This window comes from Pristiophorus japonicus, chromosome 20, assembly GCF_044704955.1.
Source record: "Pristiophorus japonicus isolate sPriJap1 chromosome 20, sPriJap1.hap1, whole genome shotgun sequence".
Taxonomy (NCBI): domain Eukaryota; kingdom Metazoa; phylum Chordata; class Chondrichthyes; family Pristiophoridae; genus Pristiophorus; species Pristiophorus japonicus.
The window spans coordinates 94,141,437-94,160,813 of NC_091996.1; the positions used below are offsets into that span (position 1 = coordinate 94,141,437).

Below are 19,377 nucleotides of genomic sequence, written 5' to 3' on the forward strand. Positions count from 1 at the left end.
TAAGGAGCATCTTAAAGGAGGAGAGAGAGGTAGAGAAGCGGAGAGGTTTAGGGAGGGAGTTCCAGAGCTTGGGGCCCAGGCAACAGAAGGCACGGCCACCAATGGTGGAGCGATTATAATCAGGGATGCTCAAGAGGGCAGAATTTGAGTAGCGCAGACATCTCGGGGGGGTTGTGGGGCTGGAGGAGTTTACAGATATAGGGAGGGGTGAGGGCCATGGAGGAATTTGTAAACAAGGATGAGAATTTTGAAATCGAGGTGTTGCTTAACCGGGAGCCAACGTAGGTCAGCGAGCACAGTGGGTGATGGGTGAGGGGGACTTGGTGCGAGTTAGGACACGGGGCAGCGAGCACAGGGGGTGATGGGTGAGCGGGACTCGGTGCGAGTTAGGACACGGGGTAGCGAGCACAGGGGGCGATGGGTGAGCAGGACTCGGTGCGAGTTAGGACACGGGGCAGCGAGCACAGGGGATGATGGGTGAGCGGGACTCGGTGCGAGTTAGGACACGGGGCAGCCGAGTTTTGGATCACCTCTAGTTTACGTCGGGTAGAATGTGGGAGGCCAGCCAGAAGCATGTTGGAGTAGTCTAGTCTGGAGGTAACAAAGGCACGGATGAGGGCTTCAGCAGCGGATGAGCTGAGGCAGGGGGCGGAGATGGGCGATGTTATGGAGGTGGGAGTAGAGCGGGTTTAGTTTTAGTTATAATGTACCAATATACAGAAGTACCTATATACACTAATGTGCCGATATACAGAAGTACCTACTCACACTAATGTGCCGATATACAGAAGTACCTACATACACTAATGTGCCGATATACAGAAGTACCTATATACACTAATGTATCGATATACAGAAGTATCTACATACACTAATGTGCCGATATACAGAAGTACCTACATACACTAATATACCGATATACTGAAATACCTATCTACACTAATGCACCGATATACAGAAGTACCTATATACACTAATGAACCGATATACAGAACAGAATATGCACTAGCCTCTTGTATTTCACATGTTATTAAGAGAAATTTCCATATATGTATATGTATCTAGTACAGGGCACTGCAATATTACCAGAAGCAGAATATATACGCACTTGATACAGAATATATTGTTGAATATTCCAGCCTATCTTTTCAGGCTGAGAATCGGAACCACACACATAATGTGATGAGCATGAACAAGCAGAACTATAGGCCCAGGCTGCCCCAGGCCCATCAGGCCCAGAGTGCAGCCCTGCACACTGGCAGACATTTATCTTGTTCCTCTCTGTCCGATCGCGCAAAGCTCCAAGTTCAGGACTCGGCCCGTACACTCCCCATCTTACTTCAGTCACCCAGAACATTCTAAGCTGGCCGGTGCCAGAAGTGAGAGCTTCTAACTTATCAGGAGAGGCCAAACAGGCCGGGAGCAGGAGCAGGAGTCGGCCATTCGGCCCCTCGAGCCTGTTCCGCCATTCAATAAGATCATGGCTGATCTGATCCTGGCCTCAGCTCCATTTCCCTGCCTGTACCCTTTATTCCCTTATCGCTCAAAAATCTATCTCCACCTTAAATATATTCAATGTCCCAACCTCCACAGCTCTCTGGGGCAGTAAATTCCACAGATTCACCACCCTCTGAGAGAAGAAATTCCTCCTCATCACCGTTTTAGATGGGCAGCCCCTTATTCTGAAACTCTGCCCCCTAGTTCTAGATTCCCTCATGAGGGGAAACATCCTCTCTGCATCTACCCTGTCAAGCCCCCTCAGAATCTTATACGTTTCAATAAGATCACCTCTCATTCTTCTAAACTCCGATGAGTATAGGCCCAACCTGCTCAACCTTTCCTCATCAGGCAACCCCCTCATCTCAGGAATCAACCTCGTGAATCTAGGAAAGAGAAGGCCGAGGGGTGAGCTGATCGAGGTCTTTACAATTATGAAAGGGGTTCTATAGAGTAGACATAGAGACGATGTTTCCACTTGTGGGGGAGACCAGAACTCGGGGCCATCAATATAAGATAGTCACTAATAAACCCAATGGGGAATTCAGGAGAAACTTCTTTACCCAGAGAGCGGTGAGAATGTGGAACTCGCTGCCACAGGGAGTGGTTGAGGCGAATAGTATCAATGCATTTCAGGGGAGGCTGGATAAACACATGAGGGAGAAAGGAAAGAAAGACTTGCATTTATATAGCGCCTTTCACGACCACAGGGCATTCAAAGCGCTTTACAGCCAATGAAGTACTTTTTGAACTGTAGTCACTGTTGTAATGTGGGAAACGCGGCAGCCAATTTGCGCACAGCAAGCTCCCACACACAACGACATGATAATGACCCAGATCATCTGTTTTAGTTATGTTGATTGAGGGATAAATATTGGCCCCAGGACATCGGGGAGAACTCCCCTGCTCTTCTTCGAAATAGTGGCTGTGGGATCTTTTACATCCACCTGAGAGGGCAGATGGAGCCTCAGTTTAACGTCTCATCCGAAAGGCTGCACCACCGACAGTGCAGCACCCCCTCAGTACTGCCCCTCCGACAATGCAGCACTCCCTCAGTACTGCCCCTCCAACACTGCGGCGCTCTCAGCACTGCCCCTCCAACAGTGCAGCGCCCCCTCAGCACTGCCCCTCTGACAGTGCAGCGCTCCCTCAGCACTGCCCCTCCGACAGTGCAGCGCTCCCTCAGTACTGTCCCTTCGACGGTGTGGCGCTCCCTCAGCACTGCCCCTCCGACAGTGCGGCGCTCCCTCAGCACTGCCCCTCCGACAGTACGGCGCTCCCTCAGTACTGCCCCTTCGACAGTGGGGCGCTCCCTCAGTACTGCCCCTCCGACAGTACGGCGCTCCCTCAGTACTGCCCCTCCGACAGTGCGGCGCTCCCTCAGCACTGCCCCTTCGACAGTGGGGCGCTCCCTCAGTACTGCCCTTCCGACAGTGCCGCGCTCCCTCAGCACTACCCCTCCGACATTGCGGCGCTCCCTCAGTACTGCCCTTCCGACAGTGCCGCGCTCCCTCAGCACTGCCCCTCCGACAGTGCGGCGCTCCCTCAGCAGTACACTACAGAAGGATATGGTGATGGGGTGAGATGAAGAGAGGTGGGAGGAGGCTGTTGTGAAGCTGTACACTCATTTTATGGACTCGGAATACACCACGAATCTGACTGCCCTACTCTCTGCCCTGCGTCATGAGCAGGAGGAGGTCAGCACGAGGATGGAGGTGTGACACACTCAGTAGTTAGGGAACTGGCCGAGAGTGTGTTGGCTGCCGTGGGATAGTCGCTCAGCTCTACCCCCCCTCCCTACCCCTGCCCCCATCCAGAGCTCTGTCAGTGTCGGGGGTGGGGGGGCAGTATGGCTCCTATCTCCTGCCATGCATTCTGGGGTCCCGAGGGCCGAGGCACGATTGTGTGGTCACCAACTCCGCTTTGAATCACAGAAATTTACAGCACGGATGTAAGCCATTTCGGCCCATCGTGTCCGCGCCGGCCGACCAAGAGCCACCCAGCCTAATCCCACTTTCCCGCTCTGGGTCCGAAGCCCTGTAGGTTACGGCACTTCAAGTGCACATCCAAGTACTTTTTAAATGTGGTGAGGGTTTCTGCCTCTACCACTCTTTCAGGCAGTGAGTTCCACACCCTTGGAACAGCAATATGGAAACCATGCCTAAGTGGAACATCCCTGATTATAATCGCTCCACCATTGACGGCCGTGCCTTCTGTTGCCTGGTCCCCAAGCTCTGGAACTCCCTCACTAAACCTCCCCGCCTCTCTACCTCTCTTTCCTCCTTCAACACGCTCCTTAAAACCGACCTCTTTGGCCAAGCTTTTGGTCACCTGCGCAAATTTCTCCTTATGTGGTGTCAAATTTTTATCGCATAATACTCCTGTGAAGCGCCTCGAGATGTTTCACTACGTTAAAGGCACTATATAAATATGTTGTTGTTGTTAATTCCTGGAGGGTTGGCGACACTAACTAGGCCTCAGGCTTGGGAAGCGATGCCACGGGATACGAGGTGTGTTTGGGTCACAGGGAGCGATTATCAAACAAGATTTTGACACCGAGCCACATAAGGAGATATTAGGGACAGGTGACCAAAAGCTCGGTCAAAGAGGTAGGTTTTAAGGAGCGTCTTAAAGGAGGGGAGAGAAGCAGAGATGTTTAGGGAGTGCATTCCAGAGCTTGGGGCCCAGGCAGCTGAAGGCACGGCCACCGATGGTGGAGCGATGGAAATCGGGGGGATGCGCGAGAGGGCAGAATTGCGGGAGCGCAGAGATCTCGGGGTGGGGGGTTTGGGGCTGGAGGAGATTACAGTGATTGTAGTATCGGTGCACGTTCTGTCCCCACCCCTTGGAACAGCAACATGGAATATTCCAGAAACCAGGCCTAAGTAGAACATTTATTACCGTCCCCTTAAAGTATTGAGTGCAGGATAATGCCCATTTAAACCACCCAGTACAGTCCAGCTTGAGCGGACGTTTTCTGCAATTGAATATTGGGAAGACTGAAGCCATTGTTTTCGGTCCCCGCCACAAACTCCATTCCCTAGCCACTGACTCCATCCCTCTCCCCAACTTCTGTCTGAGGCTGAACCAGACTGCTCCAACCAGGCCGCATCTGACCCTGAAATGAGCTTCCGGCCACATATCCGCACCATAACTAAAACCGCCCATTTCCACCTCCGTAACATCGCCCCGTCTCCGCCTCTGCCTCAGCTCATCCACTGCTGAACTCCTCACCCATGCCTTTGTTACCTCTAATTCTGCCCTCTTGAGCATCCCTGATTAAAATCCCTCCACCATTGGTGGCCATGCCTTCTGTAGCCTGGGCCCCAAGCTCTGGAACTCCCTCCCTAAACCTCTCCGCCTCTCTACCTCTCTTTCAGGGGAAGATGTCAAGTGTCAGCTATGGCTCAGTGGGTGGCACACTCCCATCTGAGTCAGAAGGTTGTGGGTTTGAGTCCCACTCCAGGGACTTGAGCACATAAATCTAGGTTAACACTCCAATGCAATGCTCAAGGAGTGCCGCACTGTCGGAGGGGCAGTACTGAGGGAGCGCCGCACTGTCGGAGGGCCAGTACTGAGGGAGCACCGCACTGTCGGAGGGGCAGTACTGAGGGAGCGCCACACTGTCGGAGGGTCAGTACTGAGGGAGTGCCGCACTGTCGGAGGGGCAGTACTGAGGCAGTGCCACACTGTCGGAGGGTCAGTACTGAGGGAGCGCCGCACTGTCGGAGGGTCAGTACTGAGGCAGTGCCACGCTGTCGGAGGGTCAGTACTGAGGGAGTGCCGCACTGTCGGAGGGTCAGTACTGAGGGAGTGCCACACTGTCGGAGGGTCAGTAGTGAGGGAGCACTGCACTGTCGGAGGAGCAGTACGGAGGGAGCGCTCCGACAGTGAGGCGCTCCCTCAATACTGCCCCTCCGACAGTGCACCGCTTTCTCAGTACTGGCCCTCTGACACTCCGTCATTACTGCCCCTCTGGCAGTGCAGCGCTCCCTCAGTACTGCCCCTCCGGCAGCGCAGTACGGTACTCCCTCAGCACTGCCCCTCCGACAGTGCGGCGCTCCCTCAGTACTGCCCCTCCGACAGCGCAATACAGCACTCCCTCAGTACTGCACTGGGAGTGTCAGCCTGCTGTATGTGGGCTCGAGCCTCTGCAGTGAGGGCTCAAAAACCCGATTTCTGCCGTTGACTGGAGTAAGGGCCGGGGGCCGTCAATCTGCGAACCCGGCCTGGGCAGAACATGACCAGGAAGAGCTTACTGTTGATAACTGGAGGTCAGCAACAATCGGGGAAGTGTTGCTTTCCCGTCAGTGACAGCTTGCTCGCTGTTGATACCAGAATGGAAAGACATCAATAGGCCATTAACACACGGTGACGCTGATATTATGTGACGCCAGTCATTAATGCGAGGTGAACAGAGCGCACTAATGGATCTTGCTGAATCACTAAAGCTGTCCTGTCGACACCCCACCCCCACTTCCTTCCCTCTCCCTGACCTCGTACTGTGACGTACAGCCCCACGGGCCGACACGTTGCCTCCCCTGCTTGGCTCGACGCCCCTGCTTTTGGCGGCGCGCTCAGAGTAGCTGGCTATGCGACTGCAGTGTGCGTCGCCACCGAACCTCTCTCCCCTCCCAACCAGCAAGAGGGTCTTCCGGACGGGAGGGCAAAGGGAGCGGATATCGTGACCGACGTCCCCCACAACACAGCTTCCTCCTCGGGGCCAGGAGCGGCAAGGCTTCGCGGCAAAACCACAACTCCCGGCCTGACACCGGATCATCGAAGTGGTGGCGGGGGGAGGGGGGGGGGGTAAACCGGGCTACAACACAGCCCAAACACTCACACACACACACACACACTTCACAAACACCAGACGTCCCAAAGCTTTTGAAGTGGAGGCACTGTTTTACTGTACAAAATGTGGCAGACAATTTGCGCATGGCAAGCTCCCACACACAGCACTGTGATAATGACCCAGATAATCTGTTTAAATAATATTGATTGAGGGATAAATATTGGCCCCAAGACGCCGGGGAGAACTCCCCTGCTCTTCTTCTAAATAGAGGCCTTGGGATCTTTTACATCCCAAGGCCTTGGTTTAACGTCTCATCTGAAAGGCGGCACCTCCGACAGTGCGGCGATCCCTCAGTACTGACCCTCTGACAGTGCGGCACTCCCTCAGTAATGCCCCTCCGACAGTGCGACACTCTCTCAGCACTGCCTCTCCGACAGTGCTGCCCCTCCAACAGTGCAGCCCTCCCTCAGTACTGACCTTCTGACAGTGCGGCACTCCCTCAGTAATGCCCCTCCGACAGTGCGACACTCCCTCAGCACTGCCCCTCCGACAGTGCTGCCCCTCCAACAGTGCGGCGCTCCCTCAATACTGCCCCTCTGACAGTGCGGCACTCCCTCAGTACCGCCCCTCCGACAGTGCGGCACTCCCTCAGTACTGCCCCTCCGACAGCGCAGCGCTCCTTCAGTACTGCCCCTCCGACAGTGCGGCACTCCCTCAGTACTGCCCCTCCGACAGTGCGGCACTCCCTCAGTACTGCCCCTCCGACAGCGCGGCGCTCCCTCAGTACTGCCCCTCCGACAGTGTGGCACTCCCTCAGTACTGCCCCTCCGGCAGTGCGGCGCTCCCTCAGTACTGCCCCTCCGACAGAGCGGCGCTCCCTCAGTACTGCCCCTCCGACAGTGCGGCGCTCCCTCAGTACTGCCCCTCCGACAGTGCGGCGCTCCCTCAGTACTGCCCCTCCAACAGTGCGGCGCTCCCTCAGTACTGCACTGGGAGCGTCAGCCTGGATTTATTGTGTTCCAGTCGCTGGAGTGGGACTCAAACCCATGACCTACTGCCCGAGAAGCGAGTGTGCTGCCCACTGAGCCACAGCTGACACACCCTGGAGACACACAGAGGGCAACACCCCTGCTCCTGGAACCCGCCCCGCCCCCTCCACCATCCCCGTCCCCCTCCCCACAGAGTCCGTCAAAACAGCGGGAAAGAGAAACCAATCTCACCTTGCGAAAGGGGCGGTGGGTATCTCGGACGTCTCGCTTCTCTGCCGTCTGCGCCTGCACGCGCGCGCCGGCTCAGGGGTCTGCACGGATTCCGTAATCCTGGGCTGCGTGGCGGTTCAGAACGGCCCGGGCAGCTGGGGTGCGGTGCGGAGCGGAGCCTGTGTGTGGGGACGGGGGGAGAGGGAGAGAGGGAGACACACACACATACAGTCAGTTCGAGAGCTCAATGTCTCCGGTCACCCGCTTGTCGGGCGCGAGGAAGCGAGCGTCGGGGAGGGGCGGGCAAAAGAAATCTGGCGGCTTGTTTGTCGGTTTAAGTTCGGGGGGGCGGGGTGGGGGGGTTGGAAGACGAGCGGGATCTTTCCCCCACCCCCACGAGTCCTGCTGCCAATGCGTTGGCCACCCGCAGCGGTGGGTGGGAGATAGAATGTCTGCCCCTCACCCCCCACCCCTTCACTTGTCCGCTCCGGGGACCCCCCCCACCGCTCCTCTCGCTCTCAAACCTCGCGGCCCTGACGCACGCAATTAAAAACAAAACCGTTTGCCATGGGGGGAAGGCGGGGGTTGCAATTTTTCTCTCTCTCTCACCACTCATTCACATGACCGCACTCCTCACCAACATCGACGGTACCCCTCCCAATCCCTCACCTCCCAAGCCCTCCCGCTACTCGATTCTAATACCCCACCTCTGCCCTCCCCAACCCCCAAAATGCGCACCCCAACATTGACAAGCGGCAAGTGGCCTTGAGGAGAAATTGGTCGGAGGGCAGGGGTGCTGGGGGGAGAGGCGGGGAAGGACGGGGTGGGCGGGCGATGTTTGAGGTCCTACCCGCCCGGCCAAAACACAATCTTTGCTGAGCAGCCCTGTGTGTGTGTGTGTTTTGCAAGAGAAACCTTTCCTTTGCTGCGATCCTTGATGGGTCCGCGCAGTCTCTTTGCCAAAGGCAGCACTCGCAGTAACTGTGCAAGGGGTGGTGTTGGGGGGGGGGGGGGGGGGGGAAGAGTCATTGCAATCCGTCAGGCTGGTACGCAGCACCTTAATGCGCTCTCCCCCCCCCCCCCCCCCCCCCTCCACTCTTCCACCCATCTCCGTCCCAACCCGGCTGATCAACAGCGATGCTCTCTCTCGATACATATGTCGTGCTGTTTTTATTTTTACTATAAATGTTATCGGGGGCGAAGTGGGATTGCAGCTTTCTCCCCCGCGGTCCGCCGCCCCCCCACCGTCGCCCGCCCCACGCGCCCCCCCACACCGCTCCCCGCCCGCCCTTCCCGGGATGGCCTTACCTGCATTGTGTCCATCGGGCTGGGACAACTGCAACCCAGAGTCCCAATATGGAGGCTTCCCTTCACCGTCCTCCTCATGCTAAGACTCTGGCTCTATCTCTGCACTTGCGTGCTCACTCTCACCGTGACATCATCGGGGCTCTGTGCTGATGTCCGTAACTTTGTTGAGCCAGAGCAGGCGAGCGAGAGCTGGAGGAAAAATAACCCAGGCGGATTGAAATGCTGAAGAGAGAGAGAAGGAGAGAGAGAGAGAAGGAGGAGGGGAGGGGGGGGGGGGGGAAAGATTCAGCCAGCGTAGTCTGTTTCCACTGCGTGTGCGTGTGTGTGTGTGCGTGTGTGTGTGTGTGTGTGCGTGTGTGTGTGTGTTTGTAATATAGCAAAAAAACAGCAAAGCTCTAATTACTTTCTTGCTGTGAATAGCAAGCCTCTCTAAGCTGCCTGCTCCTCTCTCGCTCTCTCTCTCTCTCTCTCTCGCTCCCACCAGCCAGCATCTAATCGTTGCCAAGCATTGTACTGAGGGCTGCAGTCTGGCACACAGGCAGAATTTCAAGAATCCTGTCGAGCTGTTGAGCCGAGCGAGAGAGGCAGGGAGAGAGAGAGAGAGAGAGCTGAGATATAAAAACACGCACACACACACACACACACACACACCACCGCTCTCTACAAGACAGGCTCTTAAAGCTGGCTGTCTCTCTCCCCTCTTCTTCCGACTGCTTTGCAAATCGAATAGGCCACAGGGAGAGAGACAGAGAGAGAGAGACAGAGAGAGAAATGGGCCAGCACAAGAAAATTCAATGCTTCGTCCATTTTTTTTTCTCGAGCGAGACTGTAAACAAATTGAAAGTTGCCTGAATTCTCCTGCGGCCTGCCAGGTTTTTTTTATTCTTCTGGCAACGCACCTTTGGAAGCCGAATGCACAAAAAAAGCACCAAGGTCAAACGAGGTCACCTCCGGCACCAGGCTCGCTAATTGCCACTCGTAGTCAAGGGAACCGGCTCAGGTTTGGGGGGGCTGGGCCGCCATAGGTTGTTCACCTGGCTCCGGTCTGCCCCGAGACCCCCGGCACGTTCCCCCCACCCCACCCACCGTCCTCCCTTCCGCTTGGCAATGATGGTATCATCAGGGGGGCGGGGGGAGAGTGGGGTATGGGGACGGGGGGAGAGTGGGGTATGGGGGCGGGGGGAGAGTGGGGTATGGGGGCAGGGGGAGAGTGGGGTATGGAGGCGGGGGGAGAGTGGGGTATGGGGGCGGGGGGAGAGTGGAGTACAGGGGCGGGGGGGGAGTGGAGTACGGGGGGCGGGGAGAGTGGGGTATGGGGGCGGGGGGAGAGTGGAGTACAGGGGGCGGGGGGAGAGTGGGGCATGAGGGCGGGGGTAGGGTGGAATACAGGGGGAGGGGGGAGAGTGGGGTATGGGGGCGGGGTAGGGTGGAGTACGGGAGGAGAGTGGAGTACGGGGGCGGGGGGAGAGTGGGGTATGGGGGCAGGGTAGGGTGGAGTACGGGGGGGGCGGGGGGAGAGTGGGGTACGGGGGTGGAAGGAGAATGGGGTATGGGGGGCGGGGGGAGAGTGAGGTACGGGGGCAGGGTAGGGCGGAGTACAGGGGGCGGGGGAGAGTGGGGTATGGGGGTGGGGGGAGAGTGGAGTACGGGGTCGGGGGGAGAGTGGGGTATGGGGGCGGGGTAGGGTGGAGTACGGGGGGGCGGGGGGAGAGTGGGGTATGGGGGTGGGGGGAGAGTGGAGTACGGGGTCGGGGGGAGAGTGGGGTATGGGGGCGGGGTAGGGTGGAGTACGGGGGGGCGGGGGGAGAGTGGGGTACGGGGGTGGAAGGAGAATGGGGTATGGGAGGCGGGGGGAGAGTGAGGTACGGGGGGAGGGGGCGTGAGGTACGGGAGGGGCGGGGGGAGAGTGGTGTACGAGGCGGGGAGAGTGGAGTACAGGGGGCGGGGGGAGAGTGCGGTATGCGGGGGAGGGGGGCGTGAGGTACGGGGGGCGGGCGAGAGTGGGGTATGGGGGCGGGGGGAGTAAGGTATGGGTGGGGAGGGAGAGTGGGGTACGGGGGCGGAGGGGAGAATGGGGTATGGGCGGCGGGTGAGAGTGGAGTACAGGGGGCGGGGGGAGAGTGCGGTCAGAGGGGGAGGGAGAGTTGGGTACGGGGCAGAGGGGAGAGTGGGGTATGGGGGCGGGGGGAGTGAGGTATGGGTGGGGAGGGAGAGTGGGTTACGGGTGGCAAGGGGTAGAGTGGGGTACGTGGGGAGAGTGGGGTATGGGGGGGCGGTGTGGGGACTGAGGTAAAAGACTTGCATTTCTATAGCGCCTTTCACCACCTCAGGACGTCCCAAAGCGCCTCACAGCCAATGAAGTACTTTTTTTTTGGAGTGTAGTCACTATTGTAATGTGGGAAACACCATATTGGGCACAGCAAGCTCCCAGAAACAGCAAGAGAGAATGACCCAGATAATCTGTTTTTAGTGATGTTGTTTTTGAGGGATAAATATTGGCTCCAGGACACCGGGGGAGAAATCCCCTGCTCTTCTTCGAAATTGTGCTCTGGGATCTTTTACGCTCAACTGAGGGGGCAAACGGGGCCTGCATTTAACGTCTCATCTGAAAGACTGCCCCTCCGACAGTGCGGCGCTCCCTCAGTACCGCCTCTTCAACAGTGTGGTACTCCCTCAGTACTGCCCCTCCGACAGTGTGGCGCTCCCTCAGCACTGCCCCTCCGACAGTGCGGCGCTCCCTCAGTACTGCCCCTCCGACAGTGCGGCGCTCCCTCAGTACCGCCCCTCCGAACAATGCGGCGCTCTCTCAGTACTGCCCCTCCAACACCGTGGCGCTCCCTCACTACTGCCCCTCTGACAGTGCAGCGCTCCCTCAGTACTGCCCCTCTGACAGTGCGCCGCTCCCTCAGTACTGCCCCTCCGACAGTGCGGCGCTCCCTCAGTACTGCCCCTCCGAACAATGCGGCGCTCCCTCAGTACTGCCCCTCTGACAGCACAGTACGACGTTCCCTCAGTACTCCGTCAGAGCGGCACATACTCAGTGGAGTGTTTGCTGAAACGAGCTCTCTGGAATCTGGCCCACAATGTAAGAGGGTGGATTCATGTCTCCATGAGCCAAGATAAACACAAGTCCTTCTGTTGCAGGCCGGGCTGCATAAAGAAGAGTCACCCCAACAATCCCACATCCCACAGCCATATTACAGCAAACCTGAGACTCCCAGCGGTAAAGATTCCCTCAACCAAAATTTAAGTTGTAAAATTGGTGCTTGCGCATTAAGCACAGTGTCAGCCGTGGCTCAGTAGGCAGCTCTCTCTCTCGCTACTGATTCAGAAGGTTCAAGTCCCACTCCAGAAATCCGAGCCCATAAATCAGGCCTATACACCTGTGCAGTGCTCAGGGAGCGCCGCACTGTCGGAGGGGCGGGACTGAGGGAGTGCTGCACTGTCGGAGGGGCGGGACTGAGAGAGCGCCGCACTGTCGGAGGGGCTGTACTAAGGGAGCGCCATACTGTCGGAGGGGCAGTACTGAAGGAGCACCGCACTGTTGGAGGGGCAGTACTGAGGGAGCGCCGCACTGTCGGAGGGGCAGTACTGAGGGAGCGCCGCACTGTGGGACTGTTTGATGGGACAGTGTAGAGGGAGCTTTACTCTGTACCTAACCCCGTGCTGTACCTGCCCTGGGAATGTTTGATGGAACAGTGTAGAGGGAGCTTTACTCTGTATCTAACCCGTGCTGTACCTGCCCTGGGAGTGTTTGATGGGACAGTGTAGAGGGAGCTTTACTCTGTATCTAACCCCGTGCTGTACCTGCCCTGGGAATGTTTGATGGGACAGTGTAGAGGGAGCTTTACTCTGTATCTAACCCATGCTGTACCTGCCCTGGGAGTGTTTGATGGGACAGTGTAGAGGGAGCTTTACTCTGTATCTAACCCCGTGCTGTACCTGCCCTGGGAGTGTTTGATGGGACAGTGTAGAGGGAGCTTTACTCTGTATCTAACCCCGTGCTGTACCTGAGCGCAAACTCAACTTCCACACCCCCAGAACCCGCCCCCCTCAATCCCCACACACTTTCTCCATATAACATACAGGCGAGTGTAATGTATGCCCGTGAGGATGCTCACAGGTTTGTGGAGCTGTTGCATTGTGAGTGGCTTAGTCAGTCACATGACATTCGCAGGACTCAATAAAACCCCGGCCAGTTGGGTTCGGGGGATCCACGATGGGGCAGGTGGTTGTGAGCCTGGTGGATGAACCGGTAATGTGTTCATGTAATTGTTAAACCTTTTGCGAATAAACCAACTAGTTCTGATTAGCAATGTGTTGCGATGAATTCTTAAGCAAAGAACCCATGAAGCAAATACATTTCACTCCCAACTCCCCACGACCCCCAAACCTTCCCCTATCTCCACCCAGTACTAACCCCCAAAGTTACCCCCACTCCTCTCCCCTCATCATCATAGGCAGTCCCTCGAATCGAGGATGACTTGCTTCCACGCCAAAAAAGGGATGAGTTCACAGTTATTTCAATGAAGGACCTAATATTCCAGATCCTGAACTACATCCTGAAGGGTGGAAGATGCCTGTGCGTGGATTTTTTTAACGTGGGGCGGCCGTTGCACACCAGCCACCACACGGGCTTGACAGAGCTAGGTCTTGATCCAGTGGCAAGGGTTAACCAGGACGACTGGAGACCAGCTCTGCTGCACGGACTGAGTGCGCGCACATATCGCAGTGTGAGCTGGGCCCGTGCTGCTCCTGGGCCCTCGCCTCTTCTGGGCCCCGAACTCTCGCCTCTTCTGGGGCCTGTACACTTCCCTCCACAGTCTCTCACCTCTCCTGGGCCCCGATCACTTCCCTCCACAGTCTCTCGCCGTTCCTTCGCCCCGACCTCGCCGCTCCTGCTGTACCTGCCCGCGCTCCAATCACTGAGCTGGACCTTGATCACGTCACTCTTCGCTGCCGCGACCTCCTGCACCAGCTTGCACTGCTCTCTGAAGTGCACGCCTCCACGCTGCTCCCAGGCCGCCTCTCACCGCTCCTTTCATGGCCGTGACCTGCCGCTGGTGTTCTCCCCTACCCGATGAGTGGCCAAGAATGGAAGCGTATAATTTTTGCCTTTTGATACCAGAATGTGCAGGCCCGGACTGTACGGCATGTCGCCTCCCCGCTCATTCCCACCGATCCCCACTTTCGAAGGAGCACAGACGGGAGGAGCCGTTATTGTAAGCTCTCCAAAACCACTGGTTAGACTCCAGTCCGTAACTCGCACCAGACTATTTCTGGAGATACTTGTTTGCCCTGCTGACTTGCCGCGGGGGTGGGGGGGCAGGGATGTTTGGTGAGGTCACTGAGTGTGAGTAGGCCTGTGTTTATGATGTCACAGCAGATCTCTGAGTCTTGTGATCTCGACACCCTCCCTATCCCTCCATCATTGTGAAGGGGGCTGGGGTGAGTGCAATCTCTTTGAGTTTCACACGTTACCGGTCCCGCGATTACGGCAGTGGTTATAGTTCTCTTTTCAAGGTCCATGGAGACCAGAACTGTGCACAGTGCTCCAAGTGTGGTCTAACTAAGGTATATGGAGACCAGAACTGTGCGCAATGCTGCAAGTGCGGTCTAACCCAGGTATACGGAGGACAGAACTGTGCACAGCGCTCCAAGTGCGGTCTAACAAAGGTATATGAAGACCAGAACTGTGCACAGTGGTCCAAATGTGGTCTAACCAAGGGATATGGAGATCAGAACTGTGCATGTTGCTGTATGTGTTGTCCAACTGAGGTATATGGAAACCAGACCTGTGCACAGAGCTCAAAGTGTTGTCTAACCTAGATCTATGGAGACCAGAACCATGCGCAGTGCTTAAAGTGTGGTCTAATCCAGCTATATGGAGACCAGAACTGTGCACAGTGCTGCAAGTGTGGTCTAACCAGGGTATATGGAGCCCAGAACTGTGCACAGTGCTCCAAGTGTGGTCTAACTAAGGTCTATGGAAACCAGAACTGTGCACAGTGCTCCAAGTGTGGTCTAACACAGGTATATGGAGACCAGAACTGTGCGCAGTGTTCCAAGTGTGGTCTAACCAGGGTATATGGAGAGCAGAACTGTGCGCAATGCTGCAAGTGCGGTCTAACCCAGGTATACGGTGACCAGAACTGTGCACAGTGCTCCAAGTGCGGTCTAACCAAGGCATATGAAGACCAGAACTGTGCACAGTGCACCAAGTGCGGTCTACCCAAGGTATACGGAGACCATAACTGTGCACAGTGCTCCAAGTGTGGTCTAACCAAGGTATATAGAGACCAAAACTGCGTAGAGTGCTGCAAGTGTGGTCTAACCAAGGGTATATGGAGACCAGAACTGTGCACAGTGCTCAAAGTCTGGTCTAGCTGGTATATGGAGAACGGAACTATGCACAGTGCTCCAAGTGTGGTCTAACACAGGTATATGGAGAGCAGAACTGTGCGCAATGCTGCAAGTGCGGTCTAACCCAGGTATACGGAGACCAGAACTGTGCACAGTGCTCCAAGTGCGGTCTAACCAAGGTATATGAAGACCAGAACTGTGCACAGTGCACCAAGTGCGGTCTACCCAAGGTATACGGAGACCGTAACTGTGCACAGTGCTCCAAGTGTGGTCTAACCAAGGTATATAGAGACCAAAACTGCGTAGAGTGCTGCAAGTGTGGTCTAACCAAGGGTATATGGAGACCAGAACTGTGCACAGTGCTCAAAGTCTGGTCTAGCTGGTATATGGAGAACGGAACTATGCACAGTGCTCCAAGTGTGGTCTAATTAAGGTCTATGGAAACCAGAACTGTGCGCAGTGCTCCAAGTGTGGTCTAACACAGGTATATGGAGATCAGAACTGTGCACATTGTTCCAAGTGTGGTCTAACACAGGTATATGGAGACCATAACTGTGCACAGTGCTCCAAGTGTTGTCCAACCGAGGTAGATGGAGACCAGAACTGTGCATAGTGCTCCAAGTGCGATCTAACCAAGGTATATGGAGACCAGAACTGTGCGCAGTGCTCCAAGTGTAGCCTAACCAAGGGATATGGAAACCAGAACTGCACAGTGCTCAAAGTGTGGTCTAACCTAGATATACGGAGACCATAGCTGTGCACAGTGCTCCAAGTGTGCTCTAACCAAGGGTATATGGAGACTAGAACTGTGCACAGTGCTTCAAGTGTGATCAAACTGGTATATGGAGACCGGAACTGTGCAGAGTGCTCCAAGTGTGGTCTAACTAAGGTCTATGGAGACCAGAACTGTGCACAGCGCTCCCAAGTGCGGTCTAACCAACGTATACGGAGACCAGAGCTGTGCGCAGTGTTCAAAGTGTGGTCTAACCACAGTATACGGAGACCAGAACTATGCACGTTGCTCCAAGTGTGGTCGAACCAAGGTCTATGGAGACCGGAACTATGCAGAGTGCTGCAAGTGTGGTCTAACCAAGGTATATTGGGACCAGAACTGTACACAGTGCTCAAGTGTGATCTAACTAGAGTATATGGAGACCAAAACTGTGCACAGTGCTCTAAGTATGGTCTAACCAAGATATATGGAGACCATAACTGTGCACAGTGCTCCAAGTGTGGTCTAACACAGGTATATGGAGACCAGAACTGTGCGCAGTTCTCCAAGTGTGGTCTAACACAGGTATACAGAGACCAGAACTGTGCACAGTGCTGCAAGTGTGGTCTAACCAAGGGATATGGAGACCAGAACTGTGCACAGTGCTCCAAATATGGTATAACCAAGGTATATGGTGTCCAGAACTGTGCACAGTCCTCCAAACATGGTATAACCAAGGTATACAGAGACCAGAACTGTGCACAATGCTCCAAGTGTGGTCTAGCCCAGGTATATGGAGACCAGAACTGTGCACAGTGCTCCAAGTGTGTTCTAACCCAGGTATACGGAGACCAGAACTGTGCACAGTGTTCCAAGTGTGGTCTAACCACAGTATACGGAGACCATAACTGTGCACAGTGCTCCAAGTGTGGTCCAACTAAGGTATATGGGGACCAGTTCTGTGCGCAGTGCTGCAAGTGCGGTCTAACCCAGGTATACGGAGACCAGAACTGTGCACAGTGTTCCAAGTGTGGTCTAACCACAGTATACGGAGACCATAACTGTGCACAGTGCTCCAAGTGTAGTCTAACACAGGTATATGGAGACCAGAACTGTGCGCAGTGCTCCAAGTGTGGTCTAACACAGGTATATGGAGACCAGAACTGTGCACCGTGCTCCAAGTGTGGTCTAACCACGGTATACAGGGGCAGGGAGGTGTTGCTACAGTTGTACAGGGCCTTGGTGAGGCCACACCTGGAGTATTGTGTACAGTTTTGGTCTCCTAACTTGAGGAAGGACATTCTTGCTATTGAGGGAGTGCAGCGAAGATTCACCAGACTGATTCCCGGGATGGTGGGACTGACCTATCAAGAAAGACTGGATCAACTGGGCTTGTATTCACTGGGCTTGGAGTTCAGAAGAATGAGAGGTGACCTCATAGAAACGTTTAAAATTCTGACGGGTTTAGACAGGTTAGATGCAGGAAGAATGTTCCCGATGTTGGGGAAGTCCACAACCAGGGGTCACAGTCTAAGGATAAGGGGTAAGCCATTTAGGACCGAGATGAGGAGAAACTTCTTCACCCAGAGAGTGGTGAACCTGTGGAATTCTCTACCACAGAAAGTAGTTGAGGCCAATTCACTAAATATATTCAAAAGGGAGTTAGATGAAGTCCTTATTACTCGGGGGATCAAGGGGTATGGCGAGAAAGCAGGAATGGGGTACTGAAGTTTCATGTTCAGCCATGAACTCATTGAATGGCGGTGCAGGCTAGAAGGGCTGAATGGCCTGCTCCTGCACCTATTTTCTATGTTTCTACCATAACTGTGCACAGCGGTCCAAGTGTGGTCTAACCAAGGTATGCAGAGACTAGAACTGTGTACAGTGCTACAAGTGTGGTCTAACCAAGGGTATATGGAGACTAGAACTGTGCACAGTGCTTCAAGTGTGATCTAACCCAGGTATATGGAGTCTAGAACTGTGCACAGTGCTCCAAGTGTGGTCTAATCAAGGTATATGTTGACCAGAACTGTGCACAGTGTTGCAAGTGTGGTCTAACCAGGGTGTACACAGTGCTCCAAGTATGGTCTAAGCAAGGTACATGGAGACCAGAACTGTGCACAGTGCTCCAAGTGTGTACTAACTAATGTATACGGAGACCAGAACTGTGCACAGTGCTCCAAGTGTGGTGTAACCCAGGTATATGAAGATCAGAACTGTGCACCGTGCTCCAAGTGTGGTCTAACCAAGGTATAGCGAGACCAGAACTATGCACAATGCTCCAAATGTGGTCTAACCAAGGTCTATGAACATTATCTTCACTGTCTATCTCTCCTGTTCTCCCACCCCCAGGTGCCAGCGAGTATTCCCGGGCTCCTCACTCCGATGCAGTTGACGACGGACAATGACGAGGAAGGGACGAGCACCGGCGGAGTGGACGTGGCGGGGGAGAGGAGCGAGGAGGAGGAGAACGGAGGGAGCAGCTGGGGCCTCGGGGCTGTGCTCCCAGGCGGAGCGGAGGAGGAGGGGGGCTCGGCCAAGCACTGGTGGACTTGCTGCCAGTCGGACAGTGTGAAGGGGCTGCTGGTGGCCCTGTTCGGGGGCGGGGTGCCGGCCGGCTTCGTGGCCCCCTTTACCCGCATTGCCTACGAGTCCTCGCGGGTGCCCTCGCTGGAGATCCTGCTGTTCCGCTGCCTGATCCACATGACGCTGGGCCTGGTCATCAAGCTGCGGCGCATGCCGCTGTTCGGGCCCCGCGAGGCCTGGCGTTCGGTCTTCGTGCACGCCTTCATCAACGTGGTGTCCATCGCCTGCGCCTACAGCTCCTTCATGGTTATCCCGGCCGGCAACGCGGCCACCGTCCGCAAGGGTACCTCCACCCTCTGCTCCACCTTGATGGCGCTGGTCATCAACAGCTACCGCCTGAGCGCCTTCGACTGGGTGGGACTGACGGGCAGCATGCTGGGCCTGGGGCTGATCGTGGTGCCCGGCCTGAACAGCCTGGACAAGGGCTCTCGCCTGTCCGACATCTTTGGCTACATCCTGGCCATGCTGGGCGGCCTGGCCCTGGCCATGGCTCTGATGATCTTCCGCAGCCTGACACACCCCTCCAAACTGCTGACGGCGGCCTTTGCCTTCGGGGCAGTGGGCAGCCTGCTCTGCGCCCCCCTCATGCCCCTGCTCCAGACGCCGGTGGTGCCCGCCGACGCCCTCACCTGGACCTGCGTGACCGGCCTCACCTTCCTGGCTCTGGTCTCCTTCTTCTGCGCCAACTATGCGGTGACCAAGACCCACCCGGCCCTGGTCTGCGCCTTCCTGCACTCCGAGGTGGTGGTCACCATGGTGGTCCAGTACTTCGTGCTGCACGAGCCCGTCACACACTTCGACATCAGCGGGGCCACCATCATCATCAGCAGCATCCTGGTCATCACCGCCCAGAACATCGTCCCCAAGAAGGAGGAGAACTCGAGCCAAACAAAATGATATTAAAATTTTAATTTTGT

General features: G+C 55.8%; 1 protein-coding gene and 1 long non-coding RNA gene across 3 annotated transcripts in view; one reads left to right on the forward strand and one right to left on the reverse strand.

The window, feature by feature from the left end:
• The window catches only part of LOC139232704 (uncharacterized), a 72,774-nt gene extending 63,535 nt beyond the window's left edge, over positions 1-9,239 (reverse strand). Inside the window, exons 1-2 of the long non-coding RNA XR_011588077.1 lie at positions 9,203-9,239; positions 8,800-8,988 (exon numbers count right to left, since the gene is read on the reverse strand). This is a non-coding gene — a long non-coding RNA (uncharacterized lncRNA). The remainder of the gene's footprint in view (positions 1-8,799; positions 8,989-9,202) is intronic.
• LOC139232700 (solute carrier family 35 member G3-like) overlaps positions 1-19,377 on the forward strand; it is a 261,262-nt gene extending 241,885 nt beyond the window's left edge. For both annotated transcript variants that reach the window (XM_070863178.1, XM_070863180.1), the window contains one exon: positions 18,227-19,377. In XM_070863178.1, the coding sequence (XP_070719279.1) occupies positions 18,227-19,357 (1,131 nt within the window). In that variant the 3' untranslated portion in view covers positions 19,358-19,377. The remainder of the gene's footprint in view (positions 1-18,226) is intronic.